The sequence below is a fragment of the Lactuca sativa genome, chromosome 5 (genome assembly GCF_002870075.4).
Source record: "Lactuca sativa cultivar Salinas chromosome 5, Lsat_Salinas_v11, whole genome shotgun sequence".
Taxonomy (NCBI): Eukaryota; Viridiplantae; Streptophyta; class Magnoliopsida; order Asterales; family Asteraceae; genus Lactuca; species Lactuca sativa.
The window spans coordinates 292,470,262-292,493,874 of NC_056627.2; the positions used below are offsets into that span (position 1 = coordinate 292,470,262).

General features: G+C 34.1%; 3 protein-coding genes across 6 annotated transcripts; 2 read left to right on the forward strand and 1 right to left on the reverse strand.

Annotated features, from left to right (window-relative positions):
• On the forward strand, positions 1-1,099 carry LOC111910147 (transcription factor MYB4). The gene is made up of 3 exons (XM_023905928.3): positions 1-277; positions 359-488; positions 607-1,099. The coding sequence occupies exons 1-3, from the start codon at positions 142-144 to the stop codon at positions 905-907; spliced, it is 567 nt and encodes a 188-aa protein (XP_023761696.1). The 5' UTR covers positions 1-141; the 3' UTR covers positions 908-1,099.
• A 347-nt stretch (positions 1,100-1,446) lies between these two features.
• On the reverse strand, positions 1,447-3,528 carry LOC111910348 (uncharacterized). 2 transcript variants are annotated; one of them, XM_023906182.3, is made up of 8 exons: positions 3,258-3,528; positions 2,797-2,883; positions 2,652-2,707; positions 2,452-2,547; positions 2,303-2,380; positions 2,146-2,208; positions 1,897-2,070; positions 1,447-1,814 (listed from the first exon to the last, which is right to left on the reverse strand). In XM_023906182.3, exons 1-8 carry the CDS (start codon positions 3,490-3,492, stop codon positions 1,650-1,652), a joined length of 954 nt encoding a protein of 317 aa, XP_023761950.1. In that variant the 5' UTR covers positions 3,493-3,528; the 3' UTR covers positions 1,447-1,649. The 2 variants fall into 2 exon arrangements, with proteins under 2 accessions (XP_023761950.1, XP_023761949.1); XM_023906181.3 differs by having other exon boundaries at positions 2,652-2,710; positions 3,258-3,525.
• A 10,621-nt stretch (positions 3,529-14,149) lies between these two features.
• Positions 14,150-19,636, forward strand: LOC111910349 (uncharacterized). 3 transcript variants are annotated; one of them, XM_023906185.3, is made up of 9 exons: positions 14,150-14,463; positions 14,615-14,775; positions 16,649-16,826; positions 16,968-17,065; positions 17,135-17,977; positions 18,084-18,200; positions 18,788-19,129; positions 19,207-19,263; positions 19,352-19,636. In XM_023906185.3, the coding sequence occupies exons 2-9, from the start codon at positions 14,650-14,652 to the stop codon at positions 19,541-19,543; spliced, it is 1,953 nt and encodes a 650-aa protein (XP_023761953.1). In that variant the 5' UTR covers positions 14,150-14,463; positions 14,615-14,649; the 3' UTR covers positions 19,544-19,636. The 3 variants fall into 3 exon arrangements, with proteins under 3 accessions (XP_023761953.1, XP_023761952.1, XP_023761951.1); XM_023906184.3 differs by having other exon boundaries at positions 14,151-14,487; positions 18,075-18,200; XM_023906183.3 differs by having other exon boundaries at positions 14,151-14,463; positions 18,075-18,200.
• Positions 19,637-23,613: the final 3,977 nt, after the last annotated feature.

The following is a 23,613-nucleotide window of genomic DNA, read 5'->3' on the forward strand; positions in this document are numbered from 1 at the left end:
GTCGATAATAGAAATATGTGACTTGTTTCTTCAAAGTGCTTTCCTGTAGAGGAGATATCATGACAGATTCCATCGAAAGATTAATCGGCATATAAATGAGTATCTGGGAGATTGACCAAGAGACATAAATCTGTGTAGCCAATGGAGTCAAAGAAGAACAAAAGCACAAAGAAAGAAATCAACAGAGGAGCATGGACTGCAGAAGAAGATGAAAAGCTAGCTGAAGCAATCGAGATACATGGTCCAAAGAAATGGACAGTTATTGCAGCTAAAGCAGGTATATATATGCATATAAAACTAACAAATTAAAATGTGTGGGAATGATGTGATTAAATATTGATGAGGGGTTGGTTTGTAGGTTTACAAAGATGTGGCAAGAGTTGTAGGCTAAGATGGTTAAACTATTTGAGACCAAACATCAAGAGAGGAAACATATCAGACCAAGAGGAGGACTTGATTATCAGGCTTCATAAACTTTTAGGGAACAGGTTGATTACCATATATATATATTAATTCTCTCTTTTTTTGAATCAAATATTTCTAAGTTTATAATTAACAAATTTCAAAGGAAGTTAATTAATTCTTATATATACTTGTTGTTATTAGGTGGTCACTGATTGCGGGAAGACTACCAGGTCGAACTGATAATGAGATCAAGAACTATTGGAATTCTCATTTAAGCAAAAAGAAGGAAATAATGGAAAAAGAAACTGGTTATTGTTCAACAAGAGACTGCTCTGAGAGAAGGAGGGTGGTAGAGATGGAGGATCATGTGAAAGACATTGGAGTTGAATGTTCAAAGGTGAACTTTAATGTTGATGAGTTTTTTGATTTCTCAAATGAGGATCCATCAACTTTGGATTGGGTTAACACGTATCTTGCTGGAACGAGTAGCATATTTATGTAGGGAACTTTTAATTGTTACTTGGTAAAATTCAGCAAATATTCTCATGCTAGGCTACCTCTAATAAAAAGTACTGTACTAAAGTTAAATAATTTCATGCATATTTAATATTTCTGAGTTTCTTCGGATGCTTCCATCTGTAAAATTGTAAATCACTCGGATCTATTGCAAATGGTTCTGTCCTTTTAGTCATTATTTCAACTGTCACAAAAGTTTGCCTCGTTAACAATTTAGTGACGGATATTTGTATAATTAGTCAAATACTTTGCAAAAAAATATTTTTCATGACAACTGTTTGAGGCAGAAATAGGACAACTATTTTGTCACTATGTTACAAAAAAAATTATGTTGCTAATATGTCACTAACATGATTATAATGTTTTGTCAACAATCCTTCATTGATATGTCGTTGCAAATCTTTTGTTTCTTTTAATTTTGCCTTCATGGTAATGTGTAGATCTCGTTCTCATTTGATTCGCAAATTAAACCCATCGACATTCAAGTGCCCTTTTTCTTTATTCCTATTTAAGTATGGATAGGACTTAGGAGAGAAAATCACTTACATTATTGATACACAAGATGAATACATATACAAACAAGCCTTAAGCACAGAGAGAGAAAACATGAGAAATGAAAGAATCTACAAAAAGTAAAGAGAGATTTTAAATAGTTTCCTAAAGCATAAGAAGCTTTTCTTCACCATTAACAACGACCTCACATAAATCAAATAAATTAGACCATGTTGCTATGCTTGCTTCATCAATCTCTCAAACTGATCTTTCCAGTTCAAAACCTTTTCTTCACCATTAACAACCTCAAATACCAGTCCTCTTTCTGGCACTACATCAACAGCTTCAATGCAAATATATGCAGCATCTTCCTTGCTAAGACTTCCATTTTCTGTACAACCCTGTTTAATGTTTATGATAATAACATCAAACCAATTTCTAAAAAATCACATTTTTTCCTTTTTTACAAAACCAACAAAATACCTCTTCAAAACTAAAACCAGACTTTCCCCCACGATCATTTGTTAGCAACCCAGTTCTGATAATTGTGTATGGGACTCCTGATGAAACTAACACAGATTCATCTTCCTCTGATAGCTTTCTTGCATTACTATTCATAATTGCTTGAACCCCACTACTACTTTTATAAACAGACAACTGTAACATTGTCAAATCACCACATCCAACAATCTTTCAAAGTGAATTAACTATAATGAAGGAGATAAAGACTACCTGAGATAGTATAACCACATGTTGTACACCCTTCAAGCTCTCAACTTTAGATAGAAAACCTTCCTGAAAAGATTTATGTGCCACATTCGAGTAAATGCTCATATAAATGGAGGGTGAAAGAGGAAAAAGAAATGGGTTGTTGATAAAGCATACATACCTTGGGACAAATTATTGCTCGAACACCTTTCAGGGATTTCTTTAAAAATGAAGAATCCTTTGGATCTCCAGATATTGACTTCAAGAATACAAGAATCAAGAATTAGGGAAGAAAACAACAGAGACATTTGAGAAAGTGAATCTGCTAACCTCAACATAAGTACCAAATGATTCCATTGCAGCACGCTTGTCTTTCACAAGTGCTTTGACTCTAATCCGTTTTATTATTAATGACAGAATAATTGTCTGCAAAAGGTCAATAGTACAGAACTTAGCAAGAAGCCACTCATCTAAATGTTCATAAAATGTATAGATGTTAACTTTGAAGGTGTGAATATTCGCTCACAAACCTGACCAATTTCATCATCACCATCGGTTACCAAAACTGCGTCCCTAATTTCATCTTCTTCTGTGTTTCAAATGTAAAGCTAACTTTTAGTAAACAAATGAAGGAAAATAAGCAAGAGCACTTATTCAGTGGATACAGTAGATTACCTGAAGATTCAACTGTTTCCTCTAAAATGGATCCATCTTCTGAATCAAGATCAGGTGCCCCATACCATTTCCTCAACTTCGGCCCCCCTACACCAATTCAACTTCGATAAGTAGCCTTAACTTTTTGGATTATTACTAGGCAGAATTGGTGTTTACTGATGTTAAAATGTTTGGAGTCGGTGCTAAAGAAACGTACATTGGATTTCAATTCCACAAGTAAAACTGATAGAATTTACAAACAAAAAAGGAAAGAAAATTCAGAAATCAAATGCGAAACCTAGCTATCCCATTGATACAGGGAGTAGAAAAGTCGACCGTTTTGGTAAATCGTAACAAACTACAAAATTAAAATCTGAAATGTCTACCAAGTTAAGATCAGTTTCATGATTAGCCAAATCAAGGATAATAACAATAGTACAGCAAGTGGTTAGTGTAATTGGAACGAAATGCAGGGATTATACCTTCGATATAGTCAAGAATCACGTCGAAAAACCCCCGTTTTCCCTTCTTGGATGAGAAGCATACGACGGAGTGCTTTTTGGCGTAGCCGAGGGAAGGAGGAGAGATATAGGATTTCGAGATTGTAAGAAGCTTGTCGTGGGAAGAATGCAAGAGTGTGTAAGGAGATATTGATGATGGTACAACTCCCGCCATTGATGAGAGAATTAGTGAGCAGCTCGTTATCGCCTCTTTCATCCATCCGTTTTCAGGATAGCCCGCGAAAGAGTGTTTGGGGTCCTCACGATTACGATATGGACCATTGGGTCTCGATAATTACCGAATCCGACCCTTGAATCACAATTAAGACAAATTGCAAAAATGGTCCTTTGGTTTGTTATTTTCTTTGTATAAAATCCAAACCTTGGTGTATAATTACGTTAGCAAATTGAATACAAGAAGTTATCAAAAGGAATCATATATAATATATAATACAATTATACAAGAGTCTGAGTAGGGTGTTAGCATCTCTCGACTACAAACTTTCATATTCTTATTGGGTCTATCTCTTGAAAGACACAACAACAAAAGCAAACTACAATAGCTTAGTGAATAATTTGTTCAAAAATCAACATAAACATATAACATCAGTCATAATTAATCACATTATTAACACGTAGTTAAATCTCATAATGCCTTTCAAGTTAAATTGATAATTATCCAAATAGATTTGTTCATTAGAGTTCGTTAAATCTATGGATTTCGTTACAAAGACTTATCATACTCAATTTCACATCATAACGACTCACCATACTCGATAATTTTCAATCACAAAGGTTCGCCACACTCGTTGGGCAGAGCCTCGGAGTACTTGTTATGAGGCTCATTATACATGATTACATACTCGTAATCATTTTAACTACTCATATTCACCAAACATGAATTTATAGCTACTTACTAGCTATTGGAATTTAATATTGTCTGACTATTGTAATATAACTACACAACGACCAAATATAATAGTATGAATATTGTCATATGGTACTCGTTATGTGGTTCACTGTACTCGTTAAGTATCACCACAATGTTCTCGTTATATGGATCTTTATACTCATCAAATATTATGATAGGGTACTCATTATGTTATTTACTATAATAATTAGATATCATCACAAGGTACTCGTTATATAACCCACCATACTAATTGGATATTGTCATAATAATACTCGTTATGAGGCTCACCAAACGTGTTGAGTATTGTTACAAGGTCCTCATTTTGTGACATCGACATTTTCATTAAACAACACCATAAGATACTTATTATGTGTTTTATTAAGTTCACCAATTATTTCCATAAATTTCTCTTTATATGGTTTATATTACTCATTAATATTAACAACTACAACTTATCAGTTATACTCTCTCTCTCTCTCTCGCTCGCTCTCTCTATCTATCTATCTTTATATTGTACCACAATAAACACCTATATTAGCTCACTACACGATGCAACCATGAACATTTAGTAATATCAGCTATATATACACATTACACCACTTAGTAAAACATATATAAGATTCAACTATAAACCTTAGGTGTACCGACTCTATAACACCCATTTCTTGAATTGAGTGTTTGACTGATGCGCTTACTGAATTGTTTATTGGAAGATTTCATGTTATGGAGGATTCTAGTTGTAATACTCGAGTCTCGATGATGTTTTCCCATGCTTGGATTGGGGTTTTATTGTTCATAATGAGTTAGGGGATAGGACAAAGTAGTAAGCCATTTATCACATTGGCTGAAAAATCTGAAAGTCTGGAATTATTCGTAAGAAGCGCGACGCACTTCCGGCCTAGTGGGTTGATTATTTTTAGGGCTTTGGCAGTATTTAAGGGCTATTAACCCATAGGGTTTGATCATTTTTAGCCTCAAACACCCTTATATCATTTCTTGAGTGAAAACCTAGATTTCTTTGGGTAAAGTGAGCTTGTTATCTCTTATTGAACCACTTTTGGGTGATTTTGGTGGTGATTTGATGAAGATTGAAGAGCAAGAAAGTTTATTTGGTTGCAAGGAATGGTATTTTAAGTTGGATCCAACAAAGTTGCTTTATTTCTAAAATATTGTGAGTATAAAGTTCATATCTAACTCTAGGAGTTAAGAGGAGCCCAACACCTTTTGATCAGTTTGGAATGCTTTTTAGACCTCATGGATTAGGAAACTTATGATCATTTGCCTTCCTTTTAAGTCATGCAAGTTATCTTGGTCCTTTAGGCTATTTTGGTGTATTAAAGTTTAGATCTTGATGGATAAAGTTGGAAAATTTATCCATTAGTACATTGTTAAGGACCAGATCTAGAAGTTTGGGGGATTGACTTAATGGAATAAGTCATTTCACCTTGTGGAAGTGGCATGGGCGCGACGCTCTCTTCAGAAGCGCACTGTGCTTTTTAGGATTTTGTAATGCACCTGTTTTAGAATAATGTCTCGAATGTTTTATCTTCTTGTGGGCGCGAGTCACCTGGTTGGGGCGCAGAGCACTTGTTGACCAGAGGTTATTTTTTGTCTGTTAATTTTGCCTTTCAGTAGTTGACTTCTTGAACAGCTTGATTGTCGGTCAAATTAATGTGTTTTGAGTTGTAGACTAAGGCTTATTCTCTATTTGGTTAGGCGGTTCGTGTAGCTGATTCATTGGGTTTCGGGTAATGGAATTCGGATCTTGATTAGGTGAGTCTTCTCACTATATCATATAGGACACTTTGTATCATATTATATTGTTTGTCTTTGTGACTTGCATGAAATACCACGATTTGGCTTGTGGCATGTATGAAAGACCATGAATTTGGCCCATGCCAGGAAGTGATTGTAAGACTATGATTTGGCACATAACATTCACTTGGGTTGAAATAGACCCATTGGTTGAAATAGGTCTTTATGTTGAAACAAACCCGTAATTTTATGTATGGTTGTATGTGGTATTTTAGGGAACTTGCTAAACTTTGTACTTACGGCTTTAAGTTTAAATGTTACAGGTCTTTTTGGTAGTATAAGAAGAGCACGACGTGATTTCATCACATCTGATATTATGATTTTGAGATGTTCCACACTTATGAATTTATTAATCGGATTTATGTTATCAAATAATTGAACATTACTTTTTATGATTTAATGGTGTGGTTACTCTGTCCAAAAATGAAATTTTTGGTTTGAAATTTGGGACGTTACAAACTTATTTACTCTCATATCGATAATTTGTTATATATCTCAGCTACATACGCTTATTAACTCATATATAAATAATGGGAAAAATGACACATTAACCCAACAATTTATTTTGAATTTGTCTATTCAGTCCCTTAACTTATTTGTGTGCTTTATGATGGAATAAACTTGTTAGTGACCTATTTCTTTTGACCCTTTCACCTGAAATAACCAGTTATCTATGCTACTTAATCAATTGAAGATGATGTGGCTAGTCAAACTCACAATATCATTTTACTAAAGCGAAAATTGATGTACTTGTTAAAAGAAAAAGAACACTAAAACGAACTATCATTTCGGGTTATGGTCACCAACAATTTCGGTCACTAACAATGTGAATTGGGCACAATTAACAATGGACAAACACGATTTGTTCGCTTTCATTCCTGATTTCTACTTTAAAAATTGACTCGTTATAACTTATAAGAAAAGAACACTAAAACGTTGTAAAAAAAAGTGAAAAAAAATGATCATGCTTTTACATTGTTCAATGTCGAAAAGCTATCGATCTATGGTGATGTTGATCCTCTAAACAACAAAATAGAAAGACTACCAATAGAAAAATTGATGAAAGACCCATAACAATGAGTTAGAAACGACCCAAAATTAGTCCTTACGATACACTGTCAACCACCTCCATACATCGCATCGAATTCTTACATTTAACATTCAAGTATCTGGTATGAAATGGGATGGAGATGGAGATATTTCTCGATTTGATTGTTTTGTAGAGCACCCATATATATACACCGATTCAACCAATATCAAGTCAGAGAAGATAATCTACAACTTTCTTGAATATCAATTTAATCATCATTGTGTAAACCTAATAAAATAAAGATTTAGGGAAAAACAAATCATAAGTTCAACATACATCTCAGGTACGTTATCATCTTTTCTACAAGCGATCAATTTAATTATAGCTCTGTATGTAAACCCTTGAATACCAAACCACCTTCAAAGATTTATGAACATCCATAACAAACAAAGAATTCGTTCGAGATCCTTAAAACCAGTAAACATGATGAAAGAAAGAATACACACTTGATTGAAGATTCATAACTTCATAAAGAATGTGAAATTAGATGCCCGATCTTTGTACCTTGAGGACAAGTTTGTTTAGATTTGATCAATAGAAGAAAAAGATTTGGACCCATAATGTATTTAAGTTAGAATTCAACGAATCATTTTGGAGAAATCATGAGAGTAATGAATAATATGGTCACTCTCTTATCCCCCCCCCCATCTCTATTTGTACAAAACTTCACAAGCAAATCCAATAGGCAAAGGTGAAAAGACGAAGTTGTTTATATATAACAGGATTGTTGTTGGTGGGATTAGGAAGAAAGAGTAGACGATGTAGTTGAAGGAATAGGCAAAGACCTTTGACATTTGAAAGTCAATGTAGGTTGGGGGAAAATGTCTATGTGACAAAGAAGTTACCAGTTGAATGCCTTCATTTCTTCAAAAATGACCAAATAGACCCGACAAAAACAAGTTTATTCCCTCATAAAGTACGAAAATAAGTTAAGGGACTGAATGGGCAACTGGCCAATATATTGTAGGGCTAATGTGTCATTTTGCCTATAAAGAATCTACTATAAATCTCAACTGCACCATTTAAATTACTCATATGTTATCAACTAACATTAATTTATATATTAGACTCCTCACATGATACAATCATTATCACATATCTAGATAATAGTTACCTATAAGAATGTATGGTTACTCACCTTCTAGCAATCCATATGCACTAACTTCACACTCTCGAAGTTTCGTTCTCGTTCCTGCTTCCATATCTCCACTTGTTGTTAAAACAACACATTCACCTTGAGTATTATGACTCAAGAGACAACTTACCTATATATTAACTCAACATGTTCATTAAGTACACAACACTCAATTATGTATTTAAACTTGTTAAAGCCCATGAATTATTTGTCCTTACTTAGCTCCATTTCAATCATCATATCACCGACTGGAGTGTTATAGCACAAATCATAAATCAGTTATATATGTCTTATTTTTTTCGCATCAAAATGATTATGCTCAATGCATATCTTTTCTATGTCTTAATCTACTGAGACATATACTTAACTTCACTTAATTCGTTAATTCACCAATTCAATCATTATAGCTCAAAGTACAAGTCATGTAGACTTAATTCATTTACTAAAAGTAATTAAGCTTTATGTATAAGTTATCCATATAACTTAATCTATCAAGATACAAACTTTATTTCACTTATCTATGAGATTTCTTAAGTATGGTTCATAACTACCATATTCCATTTCAAGTAATTCATTATAGGTTTTAGCATAATAAGCTCAAAAGCATGATTATTTCATTCACTAGATCATAATTATCAAGATTTGCCACATAACATGAACTAGGTTTTCACTACCCTTTTCCAACCTCATCATAAGAGCTAAATGAAGATTACAAAATGGAAGACAATAACTTTGATTCAACGGATGAGTTGTACTCTCTTGATTTCTTCTTTTAACTAACTTTAATTTAAGCTCAAGAGCACCAAAAACTTCCTACCTTTCTCTCTGGAATGTATGTGTGGGAAATGAAACAAGAATATTGACTGTTTAAGTCATTCGTCTGTATTGTTAGCTTAAACGGGTCATATACATCTTTTGGACATGTTGCATTCCTTTTAATAACGTCGTTTAATGGAACTCTTACGTATTGCGTTCTCATCTTCTCAAGTCATAACATCATACTTTCAACACGTCACGTCCTTATTAAACCTTAACACAGTAGGCTGCCAACTTCGGTAATAACGACACACATTACCATTTTACATCATATTTTATGCTTCACATGCATCTAAATTACACATCATGTAACTGTAGAGATCTAAGTCTTCAAAAAATTTCCAATTTCACCCCTGGTCACCAATATACCAACTTTAAATAGTCTAACTCAACTCTAGGAGGTTGTAACAACATTTATCAGTCAAATTCTTAATTGAAAACATAGAAATCTTGTAACATTTATAAAATAAACAAAATACCTTTCTAACACCGTTAATAGACTTGATAAAAAATAGGTGTTACAAACTCTCTTCTTACTCAAAAGACTTCACCATCTAAATCATGTGAAATAAATAAGGACACATCAATTTTAATTCTTCCTCAAATTATTAGTTACATTTTGCATCTCTATATATTTCGTAACATAATACGCGAAACACATAAGGGGGACTCTAGGTTCACATAATTGTTTTTATATAATACATAATAACTACAACGCTTAGATAACTGCATCTTCGGAAGGCCATAACTTTTGCATACGAGCTCTGTTTTTCGACGTTCTTTGTATCCACACGCAGGTGGAGACGTACTCTACAACTTTATTTTAGGTCACAAAGGCTAAAAAGTACTCTATCATAAACTCACTTTTTATGATTCCCGGTGTCGTGCCGTTTTTGTCGCGACGTTTTGACAGGTCATAACTTCTTCGTTATAACTCGGATTTCGGCATTCTTTATATGCACGGAAATCGTGTGACATATACTACTACTTAGTTAAGATTATTTATTCTAAATAATAATCTATCAAAAAAGTCATTTTTGATGTTTATCGTCTCTAAATTGACTAGCCCGAATCTGCGGGCGTTACAAGTGCCCTTTTTAGTAAAGTTGTACAAGACATGGAAGTTCACTTCGACATGACGATTAGGCAGAAAGCAATTTTTTTAGTGTCTAAGAGCCCTACATGCTCAATATTTTCTTATGACTATTCTTATTGATGGTCTTTGCCAACATATGTCACCAGTTCATTGTAAAGAGCTCACGAGTTTCAAGTACCGACACGATCTGGTTAGGGATGTTCTTTTCGACATATTTAGGCGATGAGGTTTCTACCAATAAAGAGGCACCTGTAAACTTTCTAACTTACCCATTGGAAGGAAGATCAAAACTTAGACCAACTGATGTTTTAGTATTTAGATGGACTGGAGGGAAGCATGCATGCGTGGATCTAATATGGGTTTCCCCTCTTCTAGGTTTGGGAATGGGGTTTTCACTGTGGGGCAAACTGCTTTAAAAGCTACATCATGCAAAGCGGCAAACACATGTGAAAACGTGCATGGAAAATAAACACACATTTATACCTTTTGCATTTGATACTTTCGGTTTCTTTGCGCCAGAAGCTGTGGAGCCCTACATGCTCAATATTTTCTTATGACTATTCTTATTGATGGTCTTGGCCAACATATGTCGCCAGTTCATTGTAAAGAGCTCACGAGTTTCAAGTACCGACACGATCTGGTTAGGGATGTTCTTTTCGACATATTTAGGCGATGAGGTTTCTACCAATAAAGAGGCACCTGTGAACTTTCTAACTTACCCATTGGAAGGAAGATCAACACTTAGACCAACTGATGTTTTAGTATTTAGATGGACTGGAGGGAAGCATGCATGCGTGGATCTAATATGGGTTTCCCCTCTTCTAGGTTTGGGAGTAGGGTTTTCAATGTGGGGCAAACTGCTTTAAAAGCTACATCATGCAAAGCGGCAAACACATGTGAAAACGTGCATGGAAAATCAACACACATTTATACCTTTTGCATTTGATACTTTCGGTTTCTTTGCGCCAGAAGTTGTGGAGCTACCCAATAAAGTCCAACGGGTCATACATAGTCATGTTATGACCCCATGATCTATAGATGTTGTTTAAAAAAAAAAATAGTTTTGCCATCCCAAAAAGAGTTGCAGCACACCTTGTTGCTTGTTTACCCACTGCGTCTATGTAAAACTTTCTTCTTTAATGGATTAAAGTGGCAAACTAGTCTACTTTATCTACTAGGGCCATAAGTATTAACATCGTATATTCTTCACTAGTTGTGAAACCCGTATATTATACGGGTTGATTAAAACAAAATGTTAAATAGAAACGATTAAATGAGAAGTTTATTTGAATTTGAAATTCGAAATAAATAAAAATTATGAGAAAAAAACATGCAAAAAATAAATAAATTAAAATTATTGTTTAGTTATCCGTATACTAAACAGGTTAATTATAACAAAATGTTAAACATAAAGGTGAACTGTAAATTTATTTGAAATTGAAATTGAAAATTTAAATTTAAAATTTGAAATTAATATCATTATGGTAGGTTTAATTTATGGAAACTAATTAATAATATATTAGAAATGGAAAATGAAATAAATGACAAGTGGAAAATAAATATATCTCTAAATTATGACAAAATGACATGTGGCAAATTGAATGAGAGAAGGACATGTGGCAAAATCATTCTTATTTATTAGGGTAGACTAGTTGTGAAACCCGTATATTATACGGGTTAATTAAAACATAATGTTAAACATGAGCGATTAAATGAAGAGTTTATTTGAATTTGAAATATGAAATAAGGGAAAATTATGAAGAAAAAAAACATGCAAAAAATAAATTAGTTAAAATTATGTGTTTAATTGTTAGACCCGTGTACTAAACGATTTATTATAATAAAATGTTAAATACATTTGTTTAAAGTATATATTTATTTGAAATTGAAATTGAAATTTCAAATTTGAAATTTGAAATTTGAAATTTGAAATTTGAAATTAATAGTTATTATAGTAGGTTTAATTTATGGAAACTAAATTAATGATATAGTGGAAATGAATAATGAAGTAATTGACAAGTGGAAAATAAATATATTTCAAAATTATGACAAAATGACATGTGGCTAAATAAATGAGAGAATGACAAGTGGGAATAACATTTTCATTTATTAGGATAGACTTATCTTACTATTCTTTCTCTTTTCAACATCTTCTGACTTTATTGTCTTACTTTGTGCCTCTTCGATCGCACTGAGAAAATGAATGCTATTATTAACTACAACATACGACTTTTACAAGTTTCAACATAAGACTATTATATGTAATAATATAAATTTGTTGTTTGTCACTTGTAGTTACAAAAAAAGAAAAGGCTACTAAATGGGGAATGTTTGTAGAAGGAGTAAAGAAAATTACGGATAAACATAATATGATAATGTTCAAGAAAAAGATTTTGATGTATGATGACATGTTAGTTCATAAGTCACTACTTCAACATCAACTATTTAACAATTGTATTCTAATCATTATACTATTAATTAATTGTAATTAATCCAAAATCAAAAATTAAATTAATTCTGATTAATTATTAATTAATTATTTATAATTTTTAATTAATATATTAATCATATATTATATTAATAAATCATTTATCTATTTTAATATCAATCACGCTATTTTTTGGTTATGATGACAACCAAAAAGGACTTATTTTTATTCAATAAAAATATACCAATTTAATAAAAACTTTATATTCAACAACAAAAAAAAAACCATAAGAACAACAAAAACATAAGACTTACAAGTCAAAATACTAATACTAGTTGTGAAACCTGGATATTATACGGGTTGATTAAAACAAAATATTAAATAGAAACGATTAAATGAAAAGTTTATTTGAATTTGAAATAAATAAAAACTATGAGAAAAAAAACATACAAAATAAATAAATTAAAATTATTGTTTAGTTATCAGACCCGTATACTAAACATGTTAATTATAACAAAATGTTAAACACAAAGGTTTAAACTGTAAATTTATTTGAAATTGAAATTGAAATTTAAAATTTAAAATTTGAAATTAATATCATTATGGTAAGTTTAATTTATGGAAACTAATTAATAATATATTAGAAATGGAAAATGAAATAAATGACAAGTGGAAAATAAATATATTTTTAAATTATGAGAAAATGACATGTGACAAATTGAATGAGAGAAGGACATGTGACAAAATCATTCTTATTTATTATGGTAGATAGGCCCAAAACAAACGGTTTGTCATATATAAAAGTGTTTTTTTTGTTTGAAAAAAGTGTAAAACATGCTAAAAATACAAGAACAAAAAAATAGAAAAAGTACTAGGGATTTTTCGTATAATAAAAAATGTTTAGGTTTAAAATTTAAGAACCAAAAAATATAAAGAGTTTTATAATATTAACTTTTAAATTTACTATAAACATTCTATCAATATTATCAATATTGGTAGCAAAGCTAAACATATACATATAGAACTCATAAAAGATATATTTTTGTATAAACATATTAACCTCATTAAAAATAAAAAGATTACAATAGACATGATAATTACGAGCGTTTGTCAAAAGTAAATAAACTGCAATTTTTTATTTTATTTGTGTATAAGTATTTTTGACAAAAATAGCAGTTAGGCTTTTAAGATGTAAATTTATATAAAAAATTAACAGATAAAAATTCTGAAAACTAAAAACTGTCATTTTTTTTTTGCTTCAAATAAAAACTACAATGAACATTTTTTCTTTGGGGTTTTTTCTTAGAAACTAAAAATTAAATGGTCTCAAAAACTATAAAAAAGAAATCTAAAAACTCGTGTACCAAAACAACGAAATATCTATAGAATTCCGTTTTTATATGGAAAATTCACTTTAAATCAAATTGATTTGTTTTATTTTCTGGACAAAAGGTGGACGTATGGAAGTCGGCCTTTAACATGGAGGACACTTAAGGGCAAGTACGTCAATTCATATCCTCGCAATTAGATTGTACAGTACAAGTACCATCCAAATTCCGGACACGAGTACACACGCCACAGTAGCCGGCATCAGCTACAGTTAAACAATAACCCTCCGACTCAAGAAACCTATCCGGACGCCAACCTCATATTTCATTAACCAATTTATATTTCCCTTTCGATTCCGAAACTGTATTTCATCGATAAACACAGCGTACTGGAAAAGCGCCACTCAACTTCAATTCAATTCAATTCAATTCCACCAAAATCTTACAATTCCTTTCCTCTCTTCAAAAACCTAATTTTCGTATTTTCGGCACCCGAATTGAAATTTTGGGGGAATCAACGGTTACAGCTTTCAAATCAATCGGTGTTCGCGTTCCTACATTTTTATGGTGAGTTGGTACTGATTAGGCCAGGTAATTTTTTGGTGATTGAATTGATTACGATTTTATGCCGAGGATGGGGAAGTGATTGTATAATGTAAAGTCGCCAGGTTTGGGAAAGCTTTAATTTGATCGTTTTTTTTTTCCCGTGTTATTTCAGCTTTTGTAATTGAGTTGCATGTGGTGGAATGTTACATGGAAACTTTGGTAGCAATTGAAGGAAGCGAGAAAAGTAAGTTAGAGGGCACTTCTGCAATTGTGATAACCTGTTCTGACTCCTCAAAGCAGATTGCTGATCCCGTTGTTTACAAGCTTGCTCGGGTAATTTGCAATTCAGTTTCTTAGGTTTTTGTATCTGCATTCTTCAGTTGGGAAGAGATCACTGTATGAAATGCCATATTGGATTGTGATGAGAAAAGCCCCTTTTGATCTTTTTGCTGATAGTGTTACCCGGTGCGAACTAAAATTAAATTTTAAATAGAACAATTGAAGATTTGTCCATCAAACAATCGACCTATGGCAACAATGTTAGAATGACCAGTCTAGCTAGTCATATAAAATAGCCTGAGGAAAATATTAATTTGCAATTCAGTTTGTTAGGTCCATGCATCTGCATTCTTTAGCTGGGAAGATTTCACTGTATGAAATGCCATGTTAGATTGTGATGAGTAAATCCATTTATGTTCTTTTTACTGCTAGTGTTACCAGGTATGAACCGTGATTGAGTTATAAATAGAAAATTTGAAGATATGTCCATCAAACATTTGACATATGACAACCATGTTATAGCAAATCCGTCTAGCAAGTCATATACAGACATACAGAGAAAATATTAATCCTTTTGGTGTTTTAGCATTACAAGCTGCTTTCTTAACTACTTATAAGTTTTAACCACTGGGGATATATATTCTTGCGAAATAATCCTTAATGATAAGTTGAAAAGATCCAGTTCTTCATAAATGGTCTTATAACTGAGCCTGAGGTGCAGGCTTGCCTTCTTTCTGTTGAGAAATTCCATTATAATTGATTTGCTGCTAGTCTTAATTAAGACAGATTATCATGATCTCTTTAAGCTATAATAATGCACTGACCTGTCATGGGCCATTTTTTGTTGTTTAGTGAGATTTACATTTCAGCAACTATCTAAATTGTGGCTAGAAGTTATGTTGGATTTGGTATTTTAATCCCCTGAAGGCAAACTGGGATGTTGAGGCTATTGCTAACTGTATAATAATACTGATAGTGATGGCACATTGCATATATAGAATTGATAGTTTTTTTAATGGTTGCTAGTTGTGTAGGATATGACGGACAATCTTAGCATATAGGGAAGGAAAAAAGTGCTTCAATATAGGGTTCTTCTGTAGAATTTGAGGACAATTTAATAGTATAGGTTTAGATTGTTGATGATGTATAATCGGATAATGGGGATATAGAGAATGTTACAAGGAATACAATGATGTTGACAACGTTTCAAGTTCTTTTGCCTGGCTCTAAGCCAAGTGTGTTGTTATTATCTGATAAAGGAATAGAAGAATGTAATTTCTTGTCTTGAAAATAGGCATGATAGGCATAGATGCTAACACTCCTTCAAGACTTGTATCTACAGGTGCATATACTTCATATAAGTTATGCACTTACACAGCTTTTAACTTTTATTTCACCGTAACTCCACTGACATGAGGTATACATTAATTGTATGCAAAAATACCTCAGGCACTAATTTATTATGAAAAACCCTTTTAAGTATTGTTTGTAGTTTTGAATGATGTGGGTAAAAGTTCATTTACTTATATTTTTTCATGTAACCATGCCCCCATGAGATATACATTAGTTGTATGCAAAAATGCCTAAGATGCTAATTTATTATGGTAAAGATAAGCATAAAAAGTAAAGACCAACCACTAAGTTTTGGGGAAACAGAGGTACACTTTTGATTGCACATGAGAGTTCAATAGCGAGTCCACATTGCGTGAAGCAGTGTGATTGGCAACATTGGGCTTGTCTGTTGAACATTATTGTCTTGCCTGATAATGTTCTTGGTTACCAATTGTCCTCATTGATGAAGCACATGAAGAATGTCATTTTGAGGCGTATGATCGGGGTCATCACTTGCACTTAATGTGGCTTATTATATATATGTCTTTTTTTTTTTTTTTCAGCAGGGTTAATATCTGCAGTGGTCTATTTTCAGGTTGAAGGTGATGGGAGATTAGTACCTGCAACTGATGATGAAGTGATGGAGGTTGAGGACTTGCTTGATGATAAGAGTTCAGTGCATTTTGTTCTGGACACCTGTCAGCCTGCAGTCTGTGCTTCAAACCATGAGACTTTTGGTCAGGAGTTCATGCCCATGTCCATCGACTCTCAAGGTCTCTCTTAATTGGTTCTTTTTGTTGTCATAAGATGGTGGTGATAGATCTTAGTTATCTTTTGTTTTTTAAATGTTTTTGCTAGTGTGTCACTACTTAACTCACCCCTATTGGTGACCAAAATAAAAAAAAATATGACAGGTCTCTTCAAAGTCAAGGACCCTTGTACTCTGGGAGGAGGATCAGATACAGTATTTGGCACGACAGTTGATCTGGGGAAATTGAATTCCCAGTTTGAGGTAGTGTTTTTGCTTTGAGCATTTGTAGAGTGGAAGCGGAAGTGATTTCATACATGTATTGAACTGCAGGAAATAGGTCGATCTGTGTCGATTCCTGTTGATGGGAAGATTGAGGAATCTGGGGATAGGAAGGGATCAGTGGAGAGTGAACCATCAACTTCAACCATGTGTGTTAATGGGAAACCTGATTTCTCTAAGCTGAAAGGGGAGATTTGTCTTGACAACCTTTCAGTTAGAGAACTTCATGCAACTTTCAAGGCTACATTTGGGAGGGAAACTTCTGTGAAGGACAAACAGTGGCTCAAGAGAAGGATCTCCATGGGGCTGTCTAATTCTTGTGATGTTTCTACTACCACCTTTATAATCGAAAATAACATAATAACAAAGAAACCCAAAGTAGAAGAAGACTGTAAGGATAACAGTAACCTTAATATTGAGAAGGAGAAGGAGAAGGAGGATGCATTTGTTATATCAGTCGGTCAAAGTCAAAGTGTTGATAATCATAATCATAATCATAATCATAATCATATGGAAGATGATAAGTTGGGTGGTAGCAGCAAGAGTGTGAAAAGTGGTACTACAGCCATACCCAAGCATCATCATATGGGTATTGGTAGTGAAGATGATAAGGATGGGGGTAAAAGGGTCCGGAAGCCAACAAAGCGGTATATTGAAGTTTCAGAATCAGAGAGCCGGGATAGTGGAAGTGGAAGACTGGTTTCTTCTGTGAAGAGTTCTGGACATGGACCACGAACTCGTGTGAGGCCACTTCATAACATACAGCCAGTTACCAGTGCCACTACCAGACCTCTTGTCACCCGTCAAGATTCTCTTGGAGGTTCTGGGGTTGAGATTCCATATGTTTCTAGGATCCGAAGAGGTCGCCCCAGAGAAAATTTCATGGCTCTAATGGTAGTAATGCTGAATGCTGATGATGTCATGTTTATACTTTATAGTAGAGTTGCCTATTTTGGTATTCTGTAAACTTTTTCTTGACTCACTTGTGTAGAAATTTCAGTCATGTGGAACGGGAATCGCAGCAAAACTGGTGAAGACTGCTCATGCAGTTGATGAAGTAGAGAACCGAGAGCTGAAAAATGCACTACCCACTGGATGGGTTCAACTTCAACAGCCTGTAAGCATTTTGCATTTTTTATGTTTTTATTCTTGTATTCTTGTTTTGGTTTATCAAGTTGCTATTAGTTAATTATTGAAGACTGCTATGTCTGAATGATGGATGCATTATCCTACTTGGCAGTATTGTATTGTAGAGTATGTTTGTTGTAACATCTCCAGAATAATTAGTATGTGAAGTAGATCTGCTCCTTTATGATTATGAATTTTAGATGATACTGAAATCATAATTTTGTTCTGTGTCTCGTATATTGGGTAATTTGTTGCTGTGTCATTTGATACAGAGATTTCATTTCATGGCAAACTGAAAAATTATTTGAATCCTATAGGCCAGGCAAACTGATGATGGAATGCAATGACTCATTTCATTACCTTGTGGCTTGCTTATTGCCTTATTCCATTCCATTCTATTGTATTCAATCAAACATATAAGATCTAGTACCTAATACAAAAAAAAAATGGTGTAGTGTGTAGGCATGGCATGTTTTGTAGATTGTAATGAGTAATGGCATGAAGTGGTTGGGATGATATAGTAGTAATAATGTTTGATGTGATGATTGGATGTTTTATGTATATGGTATAAAATAGGTAATTAAGGAAGGAGGAGGAGGGAGTGAACAGTACTCAGAGGAGGCATCAGGGGAGTTGAAGAACGATTCGGAAGAGGGACAGATGGATTCATATGATGATGTGGAGGCGGAGGCGGAGGCGGAGGAAGAGGAGGATTCAGATGATAATGATAATGGTAATAACATATTAACGGTGCCTACAGCAAAAGGTGGGATGAGGAGGAAACACCATCGACCGTGGACTCTGAGTGAAGTTGTGAAGCTGGTGGAAGGTGTTTCCAGGTATGGTGCTGGCAGGTGGTCTGAAATAAAGAGGATTGCCTTTTCAACATGCTCACATCGCACACCAGTCGATCTCAAGGTACATACTCATCTATATTCTATATTCTACATTCTATGCTGACCTGTTGTGCTTCATGCATTACCTACACTTTTCAGGACAAGTGGAGGAATCTGCTGCGAGCTAGTTTTGCACAGTTACCAGCTGAAAAAGGGGTAACTCATTTTTCCTCTTTTCTACTACCCCTGTTGATTTGACTTATTACTTATATATATATTTTTTTGTTGAATCAACCAACTGCAGGTGCAAAATTCCAAAAAACAGTCGTCAATTCCCATCCCAGCACCCATTCTGTTAAGGGTCAGAGAGCTTGCTGAGATGCAATCCCAAGTCAGTCCGGATCTCAAACAACCACTCAGATTTGGTGGTGGACATAATCATAATAGTAATAGTGGTAGTAGAAATGTAAATGATATCAAGTCTGGGTTTTTGTAGTGGTGTAAATTGCCTGTTCAAAGTTGTTCGCTGATCACTGATGATATTATTAGTAGGGGGAATAATAAGAGTATCTCTGATTGTTTGTACTAATTCTCATGTTTTCTTTTTTGCATGTTTTCAATTTTTTTTTTTGCTGTACATGTTTCTGTTACGACGTCTTGATTTATTCATAAAATGAATGGAATTACAAGTTTCTTAAATCTGCATATCTTCTATTATTGTGTGTGTGTTGGGGGTGATGACTTTCCTGGATGCAGGCTGGCTCCTAGTTTTTAGTTTTATTTATCGACAGCCACAACTCTTACATATGCTTCAGTCAACTTTGGCTTCTTTTGAAGCGTCATTAGGGTTTCGTCTATTCGTATAATGACTTCTGTTTGTTTGATTCCATTTTGTAGTGTAACCAATTTCTTTCCATTGTTTCATCGGGATCATGAATAAGAATGTAAAAATGAAAACCATTTGATAACTTTGTCTCTTGTTATCTTCAAGATTGTGAAAGTTAAGAGACTATGGTTCGAGATTTTTGGAGTAATTAGTTGTGTAGCTTTATGTGAAAATGAAAACCATTTCATAAGTTTCCCTCTAATAATACTGAACCCCCAAGACAACAAGAACCCAGCTGTGGAAAATGGAGGCTTCGACCAAAAGAAACTTGGAGGATGGAGGAGACTCTAAGACCTTCTTCATTTTTTTCCCTATAAATGGAGTAAAAAATAGGGTAAATAGTGTTTCATCTCCAACACTATTCCATTTTCTACCATATTTTTATCCCAAAAAATATATTTCTAAAATATTATATATATATATATATATATATATATATATATATATATATATATATATATATATATATATATATATATATATATATATATATATATATATATATATATATATATTGTCAAATACACCTCTCTACTAATTAAACTCTATATTTATGATTAATTAATATAAATTAGTATATAACATGATATTATAAATATTAAATATTACATTTAAATTATAATTAGTAGATAAAATAAACTAAAAATATATAAAAGAAAAATGAGAGAGACTAAAATTGGCAACCAAACTTCATCTCCATTTTTGGAGATATGAATAGTATTCCCCCATATATGGGGGGATACTATTTATATCTCCAAAAATGGAGGTGGAAATGGGGTAGGGTTGGAGAAGAATGGGGAAAGAAATGGAGTTTGGGGGTGGGTTGAGGGCATCTTCAACCCACCCCCATACTCCATTTCTCTCCCCATTCTTCTCCAACCCTACCTCATTTCCACCTCCATTTTTAGAGATATGAATAGTATTCCCCCATATATAGGGGAATACTATTCATATCTCCAAAAATGGAGGTGAAGTTTGGTTGTCAATTTTAGACCCTCTCATTTTTATTTTATACATTTCTAGTTTATTTTATCTACTAATTATAATTTAAATGCAATATTTAATATTTATAATATCATGTTGTATACTAATTTATATTAATTAATCATAAATACAGAGTTTAATTAGTAGAGGGGTGTATTTGACAATATATATAAGTTATAAAAATGGAATATTCCAAAAATATACTTTTTGGGGTAAAAAATGGGGTAGAAAATGAAATAGGGTTGGAGATGAAACACTGTTCACTCCATTTTTTACTCCATTTATGGGAGAAAAAATGGAGATGGGTTGGAGATGGTCTAAAGGCCAAATTTTAGGGATTTTGGTGAATCATCAATTCCTTAAGCTTCATCCTATTAAATAGGTGTGGAGATCCTTATCCTTACCAAATTTAAATCTTTGACAATATTATGCTAATCTTTGATAATTATTCTTCTACAATTATCCGTTAATTATTCCAAATAATTAATATAACTCTTTTAGGCATAATTAATTAATTTCTACAAATTAATTTTAATTATTTATTAACATATTAATAAATAATAAATTAATATAGTTTATTTCTAATTTTTTATTGACAATAAATAAAAAAATTAATTTCCTATTTATTTATTTGTTCTTGCTTTCAGCTAATGTCAAGTATGTAACTCATACATGTCCATGTAAATTAATTTGTGTTACCAATATGCTGTGTGGTGGACATATCTCCAATTGACTCCCATTTACACACACCACAACATCTTTATGGTCAAACTTACAAATTCACATAGGTTATGTCTTCTAGAAAACTACTTAGATCTTATGAACCCGTAGGTTCGATCTAGTCCTAAATAAATGATCATATATCCTTTGTTCTCGATATCTAGTATGAATAGCAAGACATAAAATTCCCTTCTAGATCTTACCTTCAAGGATTTTGTTTCTTATTTTGTCAGAATGATTGACTCTCAATCCTATCTGAATGTAACTACATGCCCAATAGATATCTCTTCTATCGTGGTTAGAAGCAACAAATCAACTTCGACTACAAAGACCCTTACCTGTTAAATCCCGGATCTACACCATTCCTTTGCAGCAAGCCTCTTGATCTTCAAGCCCTTTTCAAAGATTTTCTCCTCCAAAGCTATATTCTCTCTATTAATGGAGGCTCACTCGATTCTAGGGTTTCTGGATCTCAAAAGGGTAGCAAAGAGGCTGAGGGTGGGTTATAATGTGCTTTATATAGGGCACAACCCCCAGGATTAGGGTTTTCTCTCTTCAGCACCAACTCGTCGAGTCCAAGCCGCCGACTCGGCGAGTTAGCCACTTAAACCCGTGACAGAATCCTGCTCCGACTCGGCGAGTAAGCATGCCTACTCGTCGAGTCCCTTTCCTTAATTTACACTTTAAGTCCTTCAATATCACCTCTGGAATTTGGGGTGTTACAACTCTCCCCCACTTAAATTAGGCTTCGTTCTCGAAGCCTACTGCAGTATACGCTTCAGAACAAACCCCTTGCACTGCAGACTCCGATTTCTCAATTAACTCATGCTCTTACAAACCCTACTTCTGCATCTCTCTTAAAATGGCTTATTCTCACGTGGCATCCTTGCCACTACTCCAAGCCGACCATCGACCTTTCAACTCAATAGCACCGCATATTAACCACGTATCACCCGATGATACCATCCCTTCAAATCAGGAACACACCTTCGCGCCCTGCGAACGCCAGATACCAAAAACACCCACTGAACTCTGTTAAGACACTAATCCATCTTCCTTCGCCCAAGATTGGCGATAACCCTGATAGCTTGAAACCTGGAATGAACCCTGATTTCCCCTCTGATTCTATACCTTACGCGCTGACATGATACTGCATCCTTCAGCTCCCATAACCCATCAACCAAACATATCGCGTAACCACTCGTACCTGGCCCAATCAGCCTTAGGCTGGAATACCAGGCACGCCTATAACGGGTCCAGTCATCCCTAGGATGGTATACCCTCGCACCCTCATGTATGTTTGGCCCAATCAACCCTCGGGTTGGAATACGAAACACACCAGGTCCAATCAATCATAGGGTCCGGTCATCCTCAAGATGGAATACCCTAGATTGGAATACCTCCACATATATACCTCAAGCCTACAACCATACTCGGAACCAAGGACCTTGTCCTTGCGTTACCCTTGAACCCTTCAGTTCGACACAACGGAGTGTAACCCACTCACACCTCCCTATCATGATCTCTAGGTCCTTGACCTCCGACTGTAATATCCTTATACAGTCCTCAACACCGATCCAGACTACTCCCGAGTCTGTTAACCTGCTGTCTCACCTTCCTCTGTCCAAATCTCCAATCTGGAACCACTATCCTCCTCCTCTACCAAGGAGACTGAAAACATGCCTGCGCATCATCCAACATTGTCACAACCTCAACGGGAATCCAACCCGTATGTGCTTCTATATATCTGGTACAATCCCAATGCTTACTACCAATAACTGAAGCACTTTCGATCATCCATTTACTCTACTGCCTTCCTTTCAGAGGACCCACACTCCTTCCGGAGCTACATACCTTTCCTTTCTAGGAAGTCTACTCAACAACCCTTACCACACCTATAAGTGCCACTGAGCTAAACTCCACTCTACACAATCCATATAGAGCAATTGCTATTCTCGAACTCCCATATACTCCGA